Source organism: Scyliorhinus canicula, chromosome 1, assembly GCF_902713615.1.
Source record: "Scyliorhinus canicula chromosome 1, sScyCan1.1, whole genome shotgun sequence".
Lineage (NCBI taxonomy): Eukaryota > Metazoa > Chordata > Chondrichthyes > Carcharhiniformes > Scyliorhinidae > Scyliorhinus > Scyliorhinus canicula.
Genome location: NC_052146.1, coordinates 228995701 through 229014457, shown reverse-complemented (window position 1 = coordinate 229014457; position 18757 = coordinate 228995701). Strand labels below are relative to the sequence as shown.

The window sequence follows — 18757 nt, the reverse complement described above, 5'->3', positions numbered from 1 at the left end:
ATCATCCTGGAATAATGCATTGAAAATTTCACTGAAGTCAGCATGGTTGGAGGTAATGGAGACATGCAAAACAAAAAAAGACAGCAGTCAAGGCATTCTAGAGCTATTTTTCAAAATCTGTTCATTGAACAATAATAGCACGAGGAGTTAAGACTACTGTAGAAAATATAATTCTCAATCAAGTCTTTTGAAACACTGATTATTCACCAAACATCAACATGGACTTCAAGGATCATGTTGGAGGATGTTTTGGTTACCACAACGAACATTTTTAATTTGCAATTCAGGTAACACAAAACTTATGTGAATTAGGAGGAATAGGCCACTCGGCCCTTCGAGTCTGCTCTGCCATTCAACATGATCATCGCTGATCTGAATGTACGGTCAACTCCACAATCCCGCATACTCCAGATTACCTTTCACACCTCTTGCTCCATCTGGCTCTACCTTAAAAAGGAAAAAAATCTCATTTGTTTTAAAATGAGAAACTCCTTGTTTTTAAAAACAACCCCAATATATACTTCTATAAAATATAAAAGGCTGAAATAAAAATATTCCTATGCAAATTATATTTTGTAATAATATTCTGAACCATTCGCATTGAAAAGACAGACATACTTCTTCCTAGCTTCATTTCCATAATAACTTTCGATTTCAATGCAGGGGGAGCACCTTTCAATCCTTCCTTTAACCCCTGATCCCTTGTACCTATTGATCCCACCCCTCCAAGTACTTAATTAAGCCCACTCAAAGTATCTCAGATTTCAACGGTGTGAAATATTTACTCAATGCTTCTAAGCTGCCGTTAACAGACATTTATAAACGAACCACCAGATACATATACTTTACACAAGATTTTGTGCTCTTTTATTACTCTTCTGGCCTATAACAACATCAACCAGTGAAGTTCATCAGAACTGGAATTTAAAAATATTTTAAAACACTCAAAAATGAGTGACAGAGCTCAAGTGCAATATGCAGGGTATGATATGGCTTTTCCAAATAGTAAACATTATAAATACGAATAAACGATAGGCTTCTCAATCCTAGTCCACCATTCAAAACCACACAGTTAAAACCATGGTTTATTTTCTGCTTCAACTTTATTTTCCTGCCACTCCCCGATTGTTTGGTTCATGAAAAGATCCAAATGTATCTATTCCAACCATGAATATGGTCACAATGGAGCATCCACACCCTCTGGATTAGAGAATTTCAAAGACTCACAGCCTCCTTGAATAAAGAATATCTCAAGCAATCTATCTTTATCCCAATACGGTGTCCCCTTGTTCTAGATTCCCAGCTGGGAGGAAACCAGTTCCTACGCTGTCAACCACTTCAGAATCTTGTATGTTTAAATAGTTTCCCCCCCCTCATCATGGGACAACCCCAATCCTAGGAAACCACGTATTGAATTTTACTGTACTGCCAAGGCAAGCGTATATCCTTCCTTCAATATGGAGAGCAAAATGGTGCTCAGTATTGCAGTTGTGGAAAGCCCCGATATAGTTTGTAGAAATACTTCCCCCTTATCCTTGTACTCCAATCCCCTTGGAAGGACAGCATGCTACTTGCAAACTCAATCACCATTGCCACTGAAAAGTGGGCAGGGTGGGGAAGGCAAGGTTTTGCCTGTAAACAATACATCTCAAAAACCTGACAGATTTCAACAAAACTTGGCATAAAGATAGGGTTGTCCCAAGGAAAAACTGATGAGCTTTTGGCAAAGATGGGAATCCGGATTTAAAAAAATAAAATAAATGGTAACTTTCCTTTTGAGGTTTGTCTCAGCTGCTGTGGTGGAATTTGTCACAGCTGTCAAAATGTTAGTAGAGTTTTCAAAACCAAGCTATTAGGTGTGGATTGGCCTGAAGCCAATGAGATGGGAGCCCTCTGAACATCAACACGTACAAGTTTCATGCCTTCAAGAAATATTCTACTTTTCTATTCCTATTACCGAAGTAAATAATCTCATACTTCTCCATATTATTCCCCATTTGCCATCTTGTCCATTTACTTCACTGTCTGGATCTCTCTGCAGCGTCTGTGCTTCCCTCACAGCTGACATTCTAAAAGGTTTTGTATTGTTAACAAACCTGGATACATTAACCATGGTCTCTTTGTCCAAGTCATAGGTAGCCAAGGTTCCGGCACTGATGTTACCAGCCACATCATGCCAACTGGAAAATTCCCCGTTGATTTTACTGTTTTGTATCCATTAATCAATCGTACATCCATGTTAATATATACCATAAACCCATATCTTATTAATCTTTCGCATTGCACTTTATTTTTAAAAAAACCGTAGTCCTGGCTAACTACCATTCATCTCAAACTCCCTCTCCTAACATCATACACATGTTGTTGCCTCCAGAGTCTTGTTCCCATTCTTTCTCAGAACTTACATCATCCACGACTGAATGATGGCCCAGACTCGATGACCAGTGGCCTAATTCTGCTCCTATGTTTTATTACTCCAATCAGGTTTCTGCCCTGCCACAGAACTAAAATAACCAAGTCATAAATTCTATCTTAAGTTACTGTGACAAAAGTTAAACTGTCCCTTTGTCCTTTAAACCTTTCTGCAGCCTTTGGCATGGTTGACCATGCCATCCTCCTCCAACACTGCTCCACTGTCATCCAGCTGGATGGGTCTGTTCTCACCTGTTCTATTCTTATCTATCTAATCCTAGAAAACTAATCACTTGCAAAGGCTTTGCTTCCTACTCGAGTAAAACTACCTTTTGTGTTCCCCTAGGATTTAATCGCTCCTCTACGTATGATTACATTCTCAACAACATCCATTATTGCATGACAGGTTTCTTCCAATTAAAATTGAGAAGACTGAAGACATTGTTTTCAGACCCACTCCAATTCCATTCCCTGGTCATAGGTTCTATCCCTCTTCCTGGCAACAATCTGAGATTACGCCAGTTAGTTCACAAACTTGGGTGTCACATTGAAACCTGAGCTTCCGATCTAACTCCTGCCTTCACCAGGACTGCCCATTTCCATCTCCGTAACATCGCCCAACTTTGCCCATCTAAGATTATCTGCTGCTAAAACCCTCACTCAGCCTTCATTACTTCTAGAATCAAATATTCCAAAGTACTACTGGCCTGTCTCTCACATTCTACCCTCCATAAACTGGAGGTCATTCACAATTCTACTACCCATGTCTTGACTTGCTGCAAGTCCCATTCCATTATTATCAGTGTTCATTGGTTCCCAGAAATCAATGTAGATCAATGTATTGATTTTAGAATTTTCATTCTGGGTTTCAAAGCCCTGCGTAGTCTCCACCCTCCTATTTTTGTAATCTCCTTCAATCAATAACCCAGTGGGATATCTGCATTCCTCCAATTCTGGCCTCTTATGCATTCAGAATTATAATCTCCCCATCATTGGTGGCCGTATCTTCAGTTGCCTGGGCCACAAACTTTGGAGTACCATCCTTTCATCTCTCTACCTCACTTCTCTCCTTTAAGATGTACCTCATCTCTTTGACCAAGCCTTGGTCATTTGGCCTAATATTTCCATACATGGCTGCATCATATCTTCTTTACAATGCTCCTGTGAAGCACCTTGGCAAGTTTCATTATATTAAAAAGTACTCCACAAGTTGCTGTTGTTATCAACTGACTTTTGGACATGCGGCATATACTAGATCCACTGGTTCCTATCTACCCTGCCAGTTACATCCTCAAAAATGTTTGACATAACAGGATAGATTTCCCTTTCACAAAACCATGCCGACTTGCAATACTATGACTTTCTAAGTGGATTGTTGAGACTTCCTTAAGAATAGGTTCTTGCATTTTTCAGATGACTGATTGGGAAGACAGTTATCTCTCCCCACTTTCTTGATTAGTGGCGTTCCATCTATTACCAATCCACTCGGGCCACTGAGGGAATTTGAGAATCAGAACCTGCGCATCCGCTATTTGTTGCAGCTACTTCTTTTAGAACCTTAGGATGTGGATAGAAGCAAATTACTGCAGATGCTGGAATCTGAAACCAAAAGAGAAAATGCTAGAAAATCTCAGCCGGTCTGGCAGTATCTGAGAGAGAAAAGAGCTAACGTTTTGAAAGCTCTGCTTTGACAAAGGGTAACCTGGATTCAATAGCTCTTTTCGCTCCTTACAGATGCAGCCAGACCTGCTGAGATTTTCCAGCATTTTTTCTTTTGGGCTTACAATGTGGATCATCAGCACAAGATTTCAGTCCTCAAATTTCTCCAATAGATTTTCTCTGCCAATATCACTCTTATCTGCTCTTTGCTTACCCTCTACTTCTGGGACATAATTTCAGTCTTCTACTGCAAAGACAGACAATATTTGTTCAACATCTCTACCATTCGATTGTCTCCAGGTCGAAGGAACCACTGTTCATCTTTGCTACTCTTTTTTTTTTAAATATGCACTTCAGTTAATTCTCATTCTTTATTTTCCCTCATCAGCTTATTGATCATCCTTTGCTGGTTTCTAAAACTCTTTCAATCATCAGACTTACGACTAGTCTTCATAATATTATAAATTTTTATTAATCTAGTATGCCGCGATTGAGCATTAAAAAAAATAAAAAAAAATATATATATATATATATATATATATAAAAAGGCAAAACATTTTTGATGAAAGTGTTGAATAGTTTCTTTAACCGTTTGTTGCTCTTTAATTATTGCCATACCTTTTACTCTATTTACCAAATCAATCTTAGCCAGTCTACCGATAGAATTGGTTTGAAGTTACTTTTGGACTTGAATGGTCGTTCGTCAATTTAGGAATTCAATTGTATTAGGATTATTTTTTCCCCCACAGGATCTTATAAATCAGATTACTAAGTAACCCTGACTCATTATGCAACACTAGACCTAAAATAGCCTTGTCCCTAGTTGGTTCCACAAAGCTGTCATAAATGCATTCCACAAACTAAACTTGCTTACATATGTGCAAGCAAGAAAAAGAAACTAAGAACGAAAAAACAGACGCCAATTTTTAAAGTTGAATTAGATAGCATCTTCCGCACTTCCAAGTTTAAATAAATGTACATAGACTTTAGTAGTTGCTGATTAATATACTGACTGACAGTCACGGCTGTTAGTTTTGAAGCTACTTTTAGTACAAAATTCAGGCTACTGTTTTGTCCAGAAACAAGTTTGCGATTAATTATTTTTATTTTCTCGAAAACGTGGTTTTTTGGAGTAAATAGCCTTTAAATTATTTTAGTTAAATTATTCAGTTAGCGCAAGATCCCACTTCTGGAGGAAGCTTTAGTAACCTTGTCTTCAGAGTACAACTAAGCTCATGTTCGTATTTCATGTCGTTTTAGTTGGTTGATTTGTAGTATTAGTAAACTAATGGGAACATTGATTTAAGCTTTAACTGCCCTAAAGTTCTATAGTAAGTTTCAGTGTGACCCATGAGGACAAAAGCTTGGAAATTAAAGTACACACTTCCTGCAATCTTTGCACGTGTACTGATTTAGATAGGAATAGTATCTCGAGCTTCAGAGACCACAGTAGTAGAATTACTGCTTTCACAAAATGGGGGTGAGGGGTGGTTGAAATACCTGTTTCAGTTGTATCATTGTTAGTGTAAAGAGTGTAACAAACTGTTCTTCATACTGGCTGACACTCACTCCAGCTATCTCTGTCAGGCACTTCAGAGTCACATTTCTGAACATGGGCACATTCAGAAACTAAAAGGAAAAGCAACATGTTATTTAGGGTAGCCTTCACTTGCTTATAGAATCTTCAGCAGATTGTGAAAATAAGAATGCACATACCTTATAGATCAATGTACTAATTAATTTAGTTTCAAAGATGTATCCAAGTGGAATCCAGTTCAAGAATCTCAGCAATGTTTCCAAGGTTGCTTGAACAAGAGGGGCATTTTGAGAGTTTTCCTACAATCAAATATAAAAAGACAAAGGTTTGGGATGAAATCTGCCTGAATTAAAGAAAGAAAGTAGATTTTTAAAATATGAAATTTCTTATTTACCATAACAAACTGGCACAGCTGGAATATCTGAGAGAATTCATTGCACATACTGTAAAGAAACAACAAGTTACTATTAAGTCACTGGAATAACTTGAAACATTTAGAAAAAAGTTGACTGGAGTTTTTAAAATTACCTGTCCTTCAGATGTTTTGCTTTAACTTGTGTCATCTGCCCACTGGAGAAGTCAAACACTTCCTCGCTCAGCAATTTAAGAATAATCATGTTGTTCTGACACAAGCTCTCACTGGTTCTACTTGCACCTACAATGTCACTGATGAACGTGGGCCAATGCTTTGGCCATTCCTGTTTGAGTATCTGTGTAAATAATCATACATACTTAAATATTTAGTGCAAAATTAAATATCTTAAGGTAAGATGGCCAATATTTTCCTCCATCAGTTACAGCAGCTGGTCTACATTAACCAATATTGAGGCACAGAAGCACAAACATTCTAATAGCTCTAATCAATCTGAAGCATATCCAGATAAGGACCTATTTCTTTAGATTCTAAAACTGATCAAAGTGTTGCTTGTTTAGAAGTGCAGAATCCCTGTTAACTGGGAATAAGTGAGGGCAGAAAAAAACAAGGGCAAAAACAAGTAGCGCCATAATGCAAAATAAAGTTGTTTTTTCCTGTAGAAGGGAGATTTTAATTGTGCCGTTTCGTTTCAAATTACAAAAGGAATTCCCGCTCGGCGAACGTGATCCGGTTATGCCTTCCCGGTTGGAGATTGCCCAGAAATGAGGAACGCTGTCAGTCGCAGATCTCTAAGGCAGAGTGTCCTCCTCGTGGAATGGAGGGAGGAAGTTCGGAGCAGAGTCGGGGGAAAGCGGCACAATATACCCGTGTCTAGGCTCCCCCCTCCCTCCCGTCGCCCCGCTCAGACGTGGAAGCCCCGGGAGGCCAGGTCCCTCCGGACACCCCCCCAGTAGTCGTTGAAGGTGGCGAGCCGGTAGCCCATGGTGGCAAGTGAGTAGCAGCCGAACGCCACCAGTAGGTAGGTGGGCAGGGGCCAGAGCAGCTGGCGGCCAGCCAAGGGCAGCTTCAGGCCCAGCAGGTCAAAGGTCAGCGTCGCCCACCCTCCGCCCAGCAGCGCCAGACCCAGCAGCCACTCCGCCAACTTGGTCATGCCTGTTCATCCTGTATTCGCCTCTCCGCTGCCCTGTGCCTCTCACCGGAAGTCATCGCCGCGCTGCATTCTCATGCAAAATAAAGTTAACCAGTCTAAAGGCTTTGTGTCTTCATGCGTGGAACATTCGCAATAAAGCAGATGAATTAACAGCACAAATAGGTATAAAACGGTTATGATATTATTGCAATTATAGAGACATGGCCAGGGATGGGAACTGAACATCCAGGAGTATTCATTATTTAGCAAGGATAGGCAAAAAGGGAAAGGAGGTGGGGTATCATCACTAGTAAAGGGGGCAATCAATGCAATAGTAAGGACGAATATTGGCTTGGAAAATCATGTGGAATTTGTATTGGTGGGGATAAGAAACTCAACAGGCACAAATTATTGTGGGGGTTGTCTATAAGCCCGCAAACAGTAGTGGAGATGCAAGGGAAATTATTAAACAAGAAATTAGAGATGCATGCAATAATGACACAACTGTAATCATGGGTGACTTTAATTTACGTATAGATTGAACAAACCAAACTAGCAATTGTTGAGTGTGTACGTGATTAGACCAATACAGCGAGGTACCAACCAGAAGACAGGATTAGACCAATACAGTGAGGAACCAACCAGAGGACAGGCGATTCATAATGGATAGATAGGTTAGAGGAGTGGGACAAAATTTGGAATTTAAGACGGATAATTATGAGGTTAGCCTGGCCGGAAGAATAAAAGGGCAAATAATTATCTAAATGGAGAGAAACTTCAAAATGTTTTGATGCAGAGGGATCTGCATGTCCTCATGCATGAAATCGCAAAAAGTTAGAATGCAGGTGCAGCAGGGAATAAGGAAGGCAAATGGAATTTTGTCATTCATTGCTAATAGAGTATAAAAGTACGGAAGTGCTGTTGCAACCAAACGTCATAGATGAGACTGCAGTTTTGTCCCCTTACTTGAGGAAGGATGTAAATGCATTACAGGCGGTTCACTAGATTGATTCCAGGGATGAAGGACTTGTCTTATGAAGCGAGATCAAGCAGTTTAGGCCTATACTCACTGGAGTTTACAAGAATGAGTGGAGATCTAATTGAGGTATACAAGATGCTAAAAAGACAGGGTAGACGTACACAGGATGTTTCCGCTTGTTGGACATTCTAGAATGAGTTGTGGCTAAGGTGTGGCAGATATAAAACAGAAATGAGGAGGAATTACTTCACTCAAAGGGTCTTTAATCTGTGGAATTCTCTGTACTGGAGTGCAGTGGACGCCGAAACATTAAACAAATTTGAGATAAATAAGATTTTTAATTAGCAGCAGGATGAAGGATTATGGGGACTGGGCAGGAAGGTGGAGATGAGGCTGAGATGAAATCAGCCATGATCGTATTGAATGGCTGAGCAGGCTCAAGGGGCTGGATTTCCTACTCTTGGTTCTTATGTTCTACATCTGATTGAAAGGTATACAGTTCTAACAGGGCTGGACAGACTAGATACAGGGATGTTTTCCCTGATTGGAGAGTCTAGAAGCCAGGGACAAAGTCTCAGGATACCATGTAGGACTGAGATGAGGAAAATTATATTCACTAAAAAAGGGTAGTGAACCTGTGGAATGCTCTACCACAGAAGGCTGTGGAAGTTAAGTCACTAAATATATTTAAGAAAGAAATAGATTTTGATGGCATCAAGAGGTATGGGGAGAAAGCAGAAATATGATATTGAGATAGAGGATTAGCCATGATCATACGAAATGGCGGAGCAGACTCAAAGTGCTGAATGGCCTACTCCTGCTCCTAGTTTCGATTAAAAAACTATACAGTTTAGCCATCCCATGCAATATTTGGATTAATTGATAGCTATTTGCCTGCTACAGTAATTTAATCTCAAAGCTAACTGGAAGTTCAATCTCATTTAGATATATGCAATCAATCTAGTGTTTTTTTCATACATGTTCTTTGCACATGCTTCTGTACATATTGGCTCCGCTCGAGGGAATTGGAGAGATTACGGGGATACTAGAGGAATTTGGCCGGTTATCAGGATACAAATCGAATATGGGTTAAGAGTGAGGTCTTTGCAATCCAGGCGAGGGACAGAAGCGATTGGGTGAGATACCGTTCAAGGTGGGGTGGGTGGGGGGAGCTTTCGATATTTGGGTATCCAGGTGGCACAGGCGTGGGAGCAGCTGCATAAACTAAATTTGGGTTGGTTGGTAGATCAGATGAGGGGGAGGGTTTTCGGAGGTGGGAAGGGCCCCCGTCGTCAGATGGTTAAAATGACAGTGCTACCGAGGTTTCTGTTTGTTTTTTGGAGCCTCCCAATTTTTATCCACAAGGCGTTCTTCAAAAAGGTGAATGCAGAGAACTCGGGACAATGGGTTCCAGTATCTGCAGGTGAGGGATTCTGTGCGAAGGCAGGTTTCAACTTTCCCACATCTGTCTCCCCAGGGGCTACAGGATAAGGTGTGGCGAGAACAGGAGTGAACATAGAACATAGAACAGTATAGCACAGAACAGGCCCTTGATGTTGTGCCGAGCAATGATCACCCTACTGAAGCCAACGTATCCACCATATACCAGTAACCCCCCCCAATTAACCTTATTTTTTAGGACACTAAGGGCAATTTATTACAGCCAATCCACCTAACCCGCACATCTTTGGAGTGGGAGATGGGATGGTCGCAGAGATCTATAAGGAGCTGATGGAGTGGGAGGGTGCCCCTATAGGGGAGGTGAAGAGAAAGTGGGAGAAGAGCTCGGTGGGGAACTGGAGGCTGGGTTATGCGAGGAGGCCCCGAGGAGAGTATGCATCCTCGTCATGCGCCAGGCTCAGCCTCACACAATTTAAGGTGGTCCATAGGGCACACATGACTGTGGTCTAGATGAGCAGGTTCTTAGAGGAAGTGGATAGGTGTGGGCACTGTGTGGGGTGTCTTGCGAACCATGTCCATATGTTTTGGGCATGTCCAAGGGGTTTCTGGCAGGGGTTTGCTGACATCTAGTCAGAGGTCTTAAAAGTGAGGATGGTTCCCAGTCCAGAGGTGGCGATCTTTGGTGTGTCGGAAGACCTCAGGATCCAGGGGGTGAGAGAGGCAGACGTCCTGGCCTTTGCCTCCCTGGTGGTCTGGAGACGGATCTAGGGTGGAGGGACTCGGAGCCCCCGATGTCAGGAGTGTGGGTCGGCGACAAAGCAGGGTTTCTCAGACACGGAAAAAAATTATATTTTCGAGGAGTTCATTGAAAGGGTGTGCTCGGAGGTGGCAGCCGTTCATCGACTTCTTCGAGAAGAATTAAGCTGTCAGCGGTGGTGGTGGTTGGGGGGGGGGGGGTGGGGGAGGAGGGAGAGAGGGAGGGAGGGAGGGAGGGAGGGAGGGAGGGAGAGAGAGAGAGAGAGAGAGAGAGGAGAGAGAGAGAGAGAGAGAGAGAGAGAGAGAGAGAGAGAGAGAGAGAGAGAGAGAGAGAGAGAGAGAGAGATATGGAGGGGTGGTTGGGGAAGATAGTACCGTTTGTGTAAGCCATGTTGACTGGGGTTTATTGGTTAATGTTGTGTTTTTCTTTTTGTTGAAAATTTGATGTGTAAAATTGCTAAAATTATAAATGCGCTGGTTTAGCACAGGGCTAAATCGCTGGCTTTCAAAGCAGACCAAGGAAGTCCAGCAGCATGGTTCAATTCCCGTACCAGCCTCCCTGAACAGGCGCCGGAATGTGGCGACTAGGGGCTTTCACAGTAACTTCATTTGAAGCAGACTTGTGACAATAAGCGATTTTCATTTCATTTTCATAAAATATTTTCTAAAAAAAAGTTACTTCTTTGCACTGATATTTCTATTTACTCAGCGACTAATAACAACTGCTATCCATTCCATCAACTAAGTGTTTGTTTGCCAGTTCCAGCCAATGCATAAAAAATTGCAGATATCATGGGTATTTAAGAGACAGGAAGGTGTACTGAAAATTAATAATGGGGAAAAAAAAATCGACAACTAGCTTATTAGCACATTATGGGAAGGCAGTGGTGTAGTGGTATTGTCACTGGACTACCATTCTAGACATCCAGGGTAATGCTCTGGGGAGATGTGTTCAAATCCCAGAACGGCAGAATTGGAATTCAATAATAAAAAAAATGTTTAAATCTGGAATTAAAAGTCAAATGACTGTGAAACCATTGTCGATTATTGCAAAAACCCTCCTGGCTAGGGCAGCACAGTGGAAAGCACTGTTGCCTCATGGCACCAAGGTCCCAGGTTCGATCCCAGCTCTGGGTCACCTACGTGTGGAATTTGCACACATTCTCCCAGTGTTTGCATGGGTTTTACCCCACAACCCAAGCGTAGGTATCGGCCCCACAACCCAAAGATGTGCAGGGTAGGTGGATTGGCCATGCTAAATTGCCCCTCAACTGGGAAAAATTAATTGGGTACTCTAAAGTTTTTCTTTTTTTAAAAACCTTTCTGGCTCACTAATATCCTTTAGGGAAGGAAATCTATCATCCTTACCTGGTCTGGCCTACATGTGACTCCAGATCCACAGCAATGTGGTTGACTCTTAAATACCCTCTGGGGTGGGAAACAAATGCTGGCCCAGCCAGTGACACCCACATCCCAGGAACAGATAAAGAAAAAAAAAACACTAAATTTGTCTTTCATGAAACACCCAATTCTTTTTTTTATATAATTTAAAAAAAAACTTAAGTGCCCAATAATATTTTCACCAATTAGCATGACCAATCCACCTAACCTGCACATCTTTGGGTTGTGGGGGTGAAACCCACGCAGACATGGGGAGAATGTGCAAACTCCACACGGACAGTGACCCAGGGCCGGGATTCAAATCCAGGTCCGCAGCGCCGCAGTCTCAGTGCCAACCACTGCGCCACATGCCACCGTATGAAACACCCATTCTAACTTTAATGACCAAGGCCCCCTATTTAAGCTGTAGAGTCAGAACAGGGCTGCTGTTCGCCCTTATTTACATTTTTTTTTTTAAAAAGGAAAGTTTACTACCCAGTAGAGTTCTATAGGAAGTTTTCGGAGCTGGTGGGCCCGGTCTTGGCAAGGGTTTTCAATGAGACAAGGGACAGAGGGACCCTGCCGCCGACAATGTCGCAAGCCACTATATCACTGATATTGAAACGGGGTAAAGACCCGGAGGCGTGCGGGTCCTATAGGCCAATCTCCCTGATTAATATTGACGCCAAGCTCCTGGCAAAGGTACTGGCGGTTAGAATGGAGGGCTGCGTACCGGAGGTGATTTGGGAGGACCAAACTGGGTTCGTGAAAGGTAGGCAGCTGGCGGCCAACCTGAGAAGATTACTTAATGTGATAATGATGCCCCCGGCGGGCAGGGAGGTGGAGGTAGTGCTGGCGATGGACGCCGAGAAGGCCTTTGACCGGGTGGAGTGGGACTATCTATGGGAGGTGCTCGGACGGTTTGGGTTCGGGAAGGGACTGGTGGATTAGATCAAATTATTATATCAGGCCCCGAAGGCCAGCGTCAGGACTAACAGAGAAGTGTCGGAGTACTTTAGGCTGTACCGAGGGACCAGACAGGGCTGCCCGCTCCCCCCGCTGCTGTTTGCGCTGGCCATTGAGCCGCTGGCGATTGCACTGAGAGCCGCAGAGGGATGGAAGGGGATGGTGAGGGGGCGGGGTAGAACATAGGGTCTCTCTTTACGCAGACGACCTGCTCCTGTACGCGTCGGACCCAGTGGCCGGGATGGGAAGTGTACTGGGAATGTTGAGGAAGTTCGGCCAGTTTTCAGGATACAAATTAAATACGGCCAAGAGTGAAATGTTTGTGGTACAGGCTAGGGACCAGGAGAGCAGATTGAGAGGGCTACCATTTAGGCTGGTTGAGGAAAAGTTCCGGTATTTGGGAATCCAGGTGGCACGAGACTGGGGCAGGCTGCACAAGTTAAATTTGGCCAGGGTGGTGGAGCAAATGAAGGGAGAGTTTCGGAGATGGGATGCACTCCCGCTGTCGCTGGCAGGGAGGGTGCAGACTGTAAAGATGACAATCCTCCCTAGATTTCTGTTTATTTTTCAGTGCCTCCCGATCTTTGTCCCACAGTCCTTCTTCAAAAGAGTTAACAGGATGATCATGAGCTTTGTCTGGGCGGGAAAATCCCCGCGGGTGAAGGCGGCGATGCTGGAGAGGAACCGCAGCGAGGGAGGGCTGGCATTGCAGAGTCTGATTAATTATTACTGGGCGGCCAACATCGCTATGACAAGGAAGTGGATGGTGGGTACGGGGTCTATTTGGGAGCGGGTGGAGGCGGCTTCGTGCAGGGGCACCAGCTTGGCAGCCCTGGTCACGGCTTCTCTACCGCCGGCCAGGTACTCCACCAGCCCGGTAGTGGTGGCGACCCTGCGGATATGGGGCCAGTGGAGGAGGCATGTAGGGGAGACGGGGGCGTCAATCTGCGACAACCATCGGTTTGCCCCCGGGAGTATGGATGGGGGGTTTCGAGCATGGCGGCGGGCAGGGGTGGCGATATGTTCCTGGAAGGGAGCTTTGCGAGTCTGAGGAGCTTGGAGGAGAAATTTGGGCTGGTAAGGGGAAATAATTTTAGGTACCTACAGTTGTGTGACTTTGTTCGTAGACAGGTCCCATTTTTCCCACGCCTCCCGCCAATGGGGATCCAAGACAGAATAGCCTCTAGGGGGGAAGAAGGGGAGGGTAGAGTCTCTGATATTTATAAGGTGCTCATGAGGGAGGAAGGGTCCCAGACGGAGGAACTGAAACTTAAATGGGAGGAGGAGCTAGGTGGGGAAATGGAGGACGGGCTGTGGGCAGAGGCCCCGAGTAGGGTAAATTCGACCGCGACATGTGCCAGGCTCGGGCTGATTCAATTTAAGGTCGTTCACCAGGCCCACATGACGGTGGCTCGGATGAGCAAATTCTTTGGGATAGAGGACAAATGCGCTAGGTGCGTGGGAGGACCAGCGAACCATGTTCACATGTTTTGGGCATGCCCTAAGCTTAGGGGGTACTGGGAGGGATTTGCGGGCGTCATGTCCCGGGTGCTAAAAACAAGGGTGGCGATGGGTCCAGGGGTGGCAATTTTTGGGGTTTCGGAAGACCCGGGAGTCCAGGGGGAGAAAGAGGCCGATGTTTTGGCCTTTGCTTCCCTATAGCCCGGCGACAAATACTATTGACGTGGAGGGACTCAAACCCCGAAGACTGAGTTGTGGCTTGCAGACATGTCGAGTTCCTGGGTATGGAAAAAATTAAGTTTGCCTTGAGGGGATCTGTACAGGGGCAGTATGTTACAATTGAAGTATTGAATGTACGTGGATGTTTGCACATTTTTGCCTTTTTGCTTTCTTTCTGTTAATGTCTGTAACTGTTTACAAAGCCAAAAACTACCTCAATAAAATTGTTTATTAAAAAAAGGAACGTTTATGGTTAGTGAATCTGGCAACCACCAACTGAGCTGGCATCAAGATAGTTGCACTTTGGACCCAATTCCTCCCATTTTGGTAAAAAGTTCAATCATATGTGGCCGGTGTGCCCAACTGTAATCTGCACCAAGATGAAAAGATTTAATAGGAGAATAAAAGCACCAGTATTAATGGGTATATTCATGATAGAATTTAAATTCCAGCAGTTCTAGAACAGAGCCTCCTGCCCAGAAATTACAGAACTCAAGAGATAGAACTGGAGAGTACAAGAATTCTTGGGAGATTCCTTGACATAGGGCACAAGGTTAGCTGATCAAAAACTATCAGTTTGTGCTCAATTTGCAGCCTATTATGTTTACACTAATGTACATGAACATGGAGGGTGCTGAACATGTGCTAGTATATACCTGTAAAATCTTAATCCAATGTACAAAATAAATGAGAACAGAAAGCTATCATGTTTCTTTCCCATATACACCATTAAATTGCTGGAATAATAAAGTTAGAAATATACACACATTTAAAAGAACTGTAAGTGAACCTACTCACAAACCATCTTGGATCTCACCTGAACCAAAATCATGTTTAGCTTTCCAATGTAAACCTTCTCTTTCTAAAATAAAAATAAATAACTCAGTAAACAATTGGAGTTAGAATTCTGAATTCAGACACTATGCATTGTATAACTTGGTGAGAACTTACCTCAATGTTAACAGGATCAGATGAAGTTTTAATAATCAGTCCGACAACATATTTTTTAATTCCTATATGCGGTGACAAATAAGGAAAGTCATTAAGTGATGTATGTGGTTCATTCATAAGTAGTAATTTCATTTGATTTTATAAGATCAAAATATTAACACAATAGACCAACCCAACATATTACTGTATTAATAGATACACATAAAAGTGCTCTAATTCATGACTCAAGGATCAATTAGGCTGTCCCATTTTAATCTAGATCACCCCACCCCCTCGGTTGTCACACATACAGGTGGTAATACTTCATCGCATCTCACCATCACTGATATAACAAGTGAAAAGGGTACTAAGTAGCACGCATAACTCCACCACTCTGTAACTCAATGTTATTGCAATTATGCAGCTCTTCATGGAGGCATTTCCTGCCTAGTTGATGCTGTTATTACAAATCTGAAATAGTAAATATTTTAAGATCGTCCATCTCCCTGAAGAGACCGCAGGCCAATCCAAATCTAACCATGTTCTGAAAACTTGAAGTTCACATGAAGTTCGCATTTTGACAACTGTGACTAACTGCACCATAACAGGTGGCACAATACAACATTCTTGAATGAAAAAAAATAATTCTCATAATCACTCAATGTTAATGGATCATTAAAAAAGTTCCTGGGTCCAAATCTTCATCAAAAACAGATCAGTTTTTCCTTGGGCTCTGCCCTGTCTAGGAGTTCCATTGAAATCCGTCCATTAGTTTGTAGGGATATACTGGCCGTAACTTCCCAAGTAAACATTTGCACAACAATTTTCCAGAAGCGGTAACTTTCCCTGGGCAATTGCACTGCACTGTGAATCCTGAAAAGGGCGATTTAAATTGCTAACTTCAGATGGTTCCACCAGAGTTCTCTAATAGATACTCAGAAAAAGAAAAAAAACCTCTGCGTAACTACTTTAAGCACCCAAACCAATCCCTGCATGGGACAACCCCCCAGGCCCAACTTCCTTGGAATGGCAATCAGCATGTATTGCCACACTATACCCACTTACCTATGCCAAGTTTCTTCTGGGCCTGCCTTGCCCCAATCTTCAAACTCAGGCTGGACAAGATCCAAGCAGAATAACTCATCCCTCGGGCCCAGCATCAAAATCTAAGAAAGTTGGAGTGAAGGAGGACTTGTTCCCTTCTTTACTGCATTAGCTGCCGCAAAGCTGGTAAGTTTAAATATTTGTAAGTGAACCGGAATGGAGAGGTGGGGAGGATTACAGGGTTTTTGGGGGTGGGCGGGGGCTGCGTGGGTCTTGTTTGGATAGGGATGAGAGCTCGGGGGCAGTAGTCCAGAGTTTTGTTTACAAACTACAAACAGGTGTGTAAACATGCCCACTTTCAGCATCAAAGGAACACAGAAGCAGCAGTGGGCCATTTTGCCCCTAAGACTGTTGCGCAATTCAACTGGATCATTCATGGTTGATTTTCTACCTCGGCACCATCTTGCTGTATCTATTGAGGTCATTGGTATCTAGAAATGATCTCGACCCACAGTCCTCGGAGGTAGAGAATTCAGACCCACCCTCTGACTGAGGCAATTCTGCATCTTGATCCTAAATGGCCTCAATCTGATACTTAATTATGACAGGGCTCAACAGGTACAGTATGCTACAATGATATCACCTCTCATTCTTCTAAACTCTTGAGAATACAGCCTAATTTAATCAATCTCTCCTAAAACAATCTCACCATCCCAGGGATTAGTATGGTGAACCTTCAGAGGTAATAAACAGTACACCACTCTCATCATTTCAGATTTAAGACAAAATTAACAGCCAGCTTCACAGTTAGGCAATTATCACAGATGTCATGTAACCACAAAGCTGCACACTGAAGTTCAAGCAGTACTCCATCCATCCTTGCACATATTTAAAAATCAATGTAATAAGCATATTTACATTACAGATAATGCAAGTTACTTTCCCCAACATGAACATGGATATGGAAATAAGATTGATGCTGCCGAAGAAACAAAACAAAAACAAAGGTACTAACTCTTTCGAAACTAATCACGTAATACCATTCCTTTACCAGTGGTTAAAAATCTGGATATTCCCTACCTAATATCATGGAAGCATCCTCAGCACACCTGTAGCAGTTCAAGAAGGCTCACCATCACCTTTAAGGGCAGCAATGAATTGCCAATAAGGTGTGGTTTTGACAGTCATCCACATTCCAAAAATAATGAAAACAAAATTCATTCCATTCTGACAAATATATTTTTTCAGCTCTCTCCTGAATAACTGCTCAGTTGACACAACTAATGCAGGACAAAAACAAAAGGCACCAGTTATGCATGCCTCAAACACTGGCTGCACAGCATAGCCACACAGACCAAGGTGATTCCAGGCTCAATCCTTACGAGTGCTGGATCAGCTGACTTCAGTACTGCAATTGGTCTGTTTCACTGCTCCTACAACGGAGTACCACAAAGTGGTCATATAGCAGTAAAAATATATACATACAGGGCTTAAAATTGCAACCCCCCACCACCACCTTGTTCGCTCCAGGAACATGGCCTGTCAACACTTAGTTTCACGAAAAAAATGAACACTTGGCTGCCAATACCAATTCAACTTGCACCCAGAATAAGTCACGGTTTTCAATAAAGTTAAAGTTATGCATAACCGTTGTACTATGTCCAATTCTGGACACCACACTTGAGGATGCAAGAGAGATTTATTTGAATGGTACCAGGGATGAAGTAACTCATTTATTTTGAGATATTAGAGAACACGTGATCTTTCTTCAAGAGGAGAAAATTAGGGAGAGATTTATAGACTGTTTAAAATTGACAGGGTTGAATGCTAAGAAGGAGTTTTCAGTGTCAAAGAGTGGTAATCAGAGGAAAAAAGATTTAAGATAATTGGCAAACGGAGGTGTAGGGAGTTAAGGAGAATTTTTCCTCCCTCCCAGAGGGTTATGATCTGAAATGCACTATCTGAAAGGTGGTGAGGTAGATTCAAGAAGAGATTTCAAATCCGGTTGCGGCTATGAGGGAGTAAGTCGCATATTTGGTGGCTCCCGCTCTGGTCGAACTTTTGGACCTTCCCCCCGACTTTTTTGCGCTTTTAAGCGCTGGATTGGAAAGTAATAACACTCAGGCACTGAATCCATACAGAGGTGTATGGAACCAAGAAGTAGGAAGGATCGCAAACAGCTGAAGAAGTGGACAAGCAAGGGCAAAGGGGAAGCCGAGTGAAACCAATATGGCTGATGGCACTGCCAGCTCAGCCGACAATGGAGCACCTGTTGCAGGTTCTGCAGGAGAACTTCCTAGCACTGAAAAGTGATCATTTGGAACCGCTCCAGAAATCATTTGACCGAATGGAGAAAAGGCTGGATTGCCCAGGCTGAGAAGATGCAGGAGCTGGAGAAGACGGTGGAGGAGCAGGCGGACTTTCAAACAGTGGCGGACGTGGAGATTCGAAGGTTGAAAGACCAACAAAAAATGCTCCTGTAAAAGCTGGAGGACCTGGAGAACAGGT

The 18757-nt window shown here is 43.1% G+C and overlaps 1 protein-coding gene across 2 annotated transcripts in view; it reads right to left on the bottom strand.

Moving 5' to 3' along the window:
- Positions 1-18757, bottom strand: part of LOC119972343 (exportin-1) — an 86283-nt gene that overhangs the window by 42220 nt on the left and 25306 nt on the right. Inside the window, exons 5-11 of one of the 2 annotated variants that reach the window (XM_038808892.1) lie at positions 15544-15548; positions 15227-15288; positions 15093-15137; positions 6137-6318; positions 6003-6051; positions 5788-5907; positions 5572-5700 (exon numbers count right to left, since the gene is read on the bottom strand). In XM_038808892.1, coding sequence (XP_038664820.1) covers positions 5572-5700; positions 5788-5907; positions 6003-6051; positions 6137-6318; positions 15093-15137; positions 15227-15288; positions 15544-15548 — 592 coding nt within the window. The remainder of the gene's footprint in view (positions 1-5571; positions 5701-5787; positions 5908-6002; positions 6052-6136; positions 6319-15092; positions 15138-15226; positions 15289-15543; positions 15549-18757) is intronic. The other variant, XM_038808884.1, reaches the window with a different exon arrangement.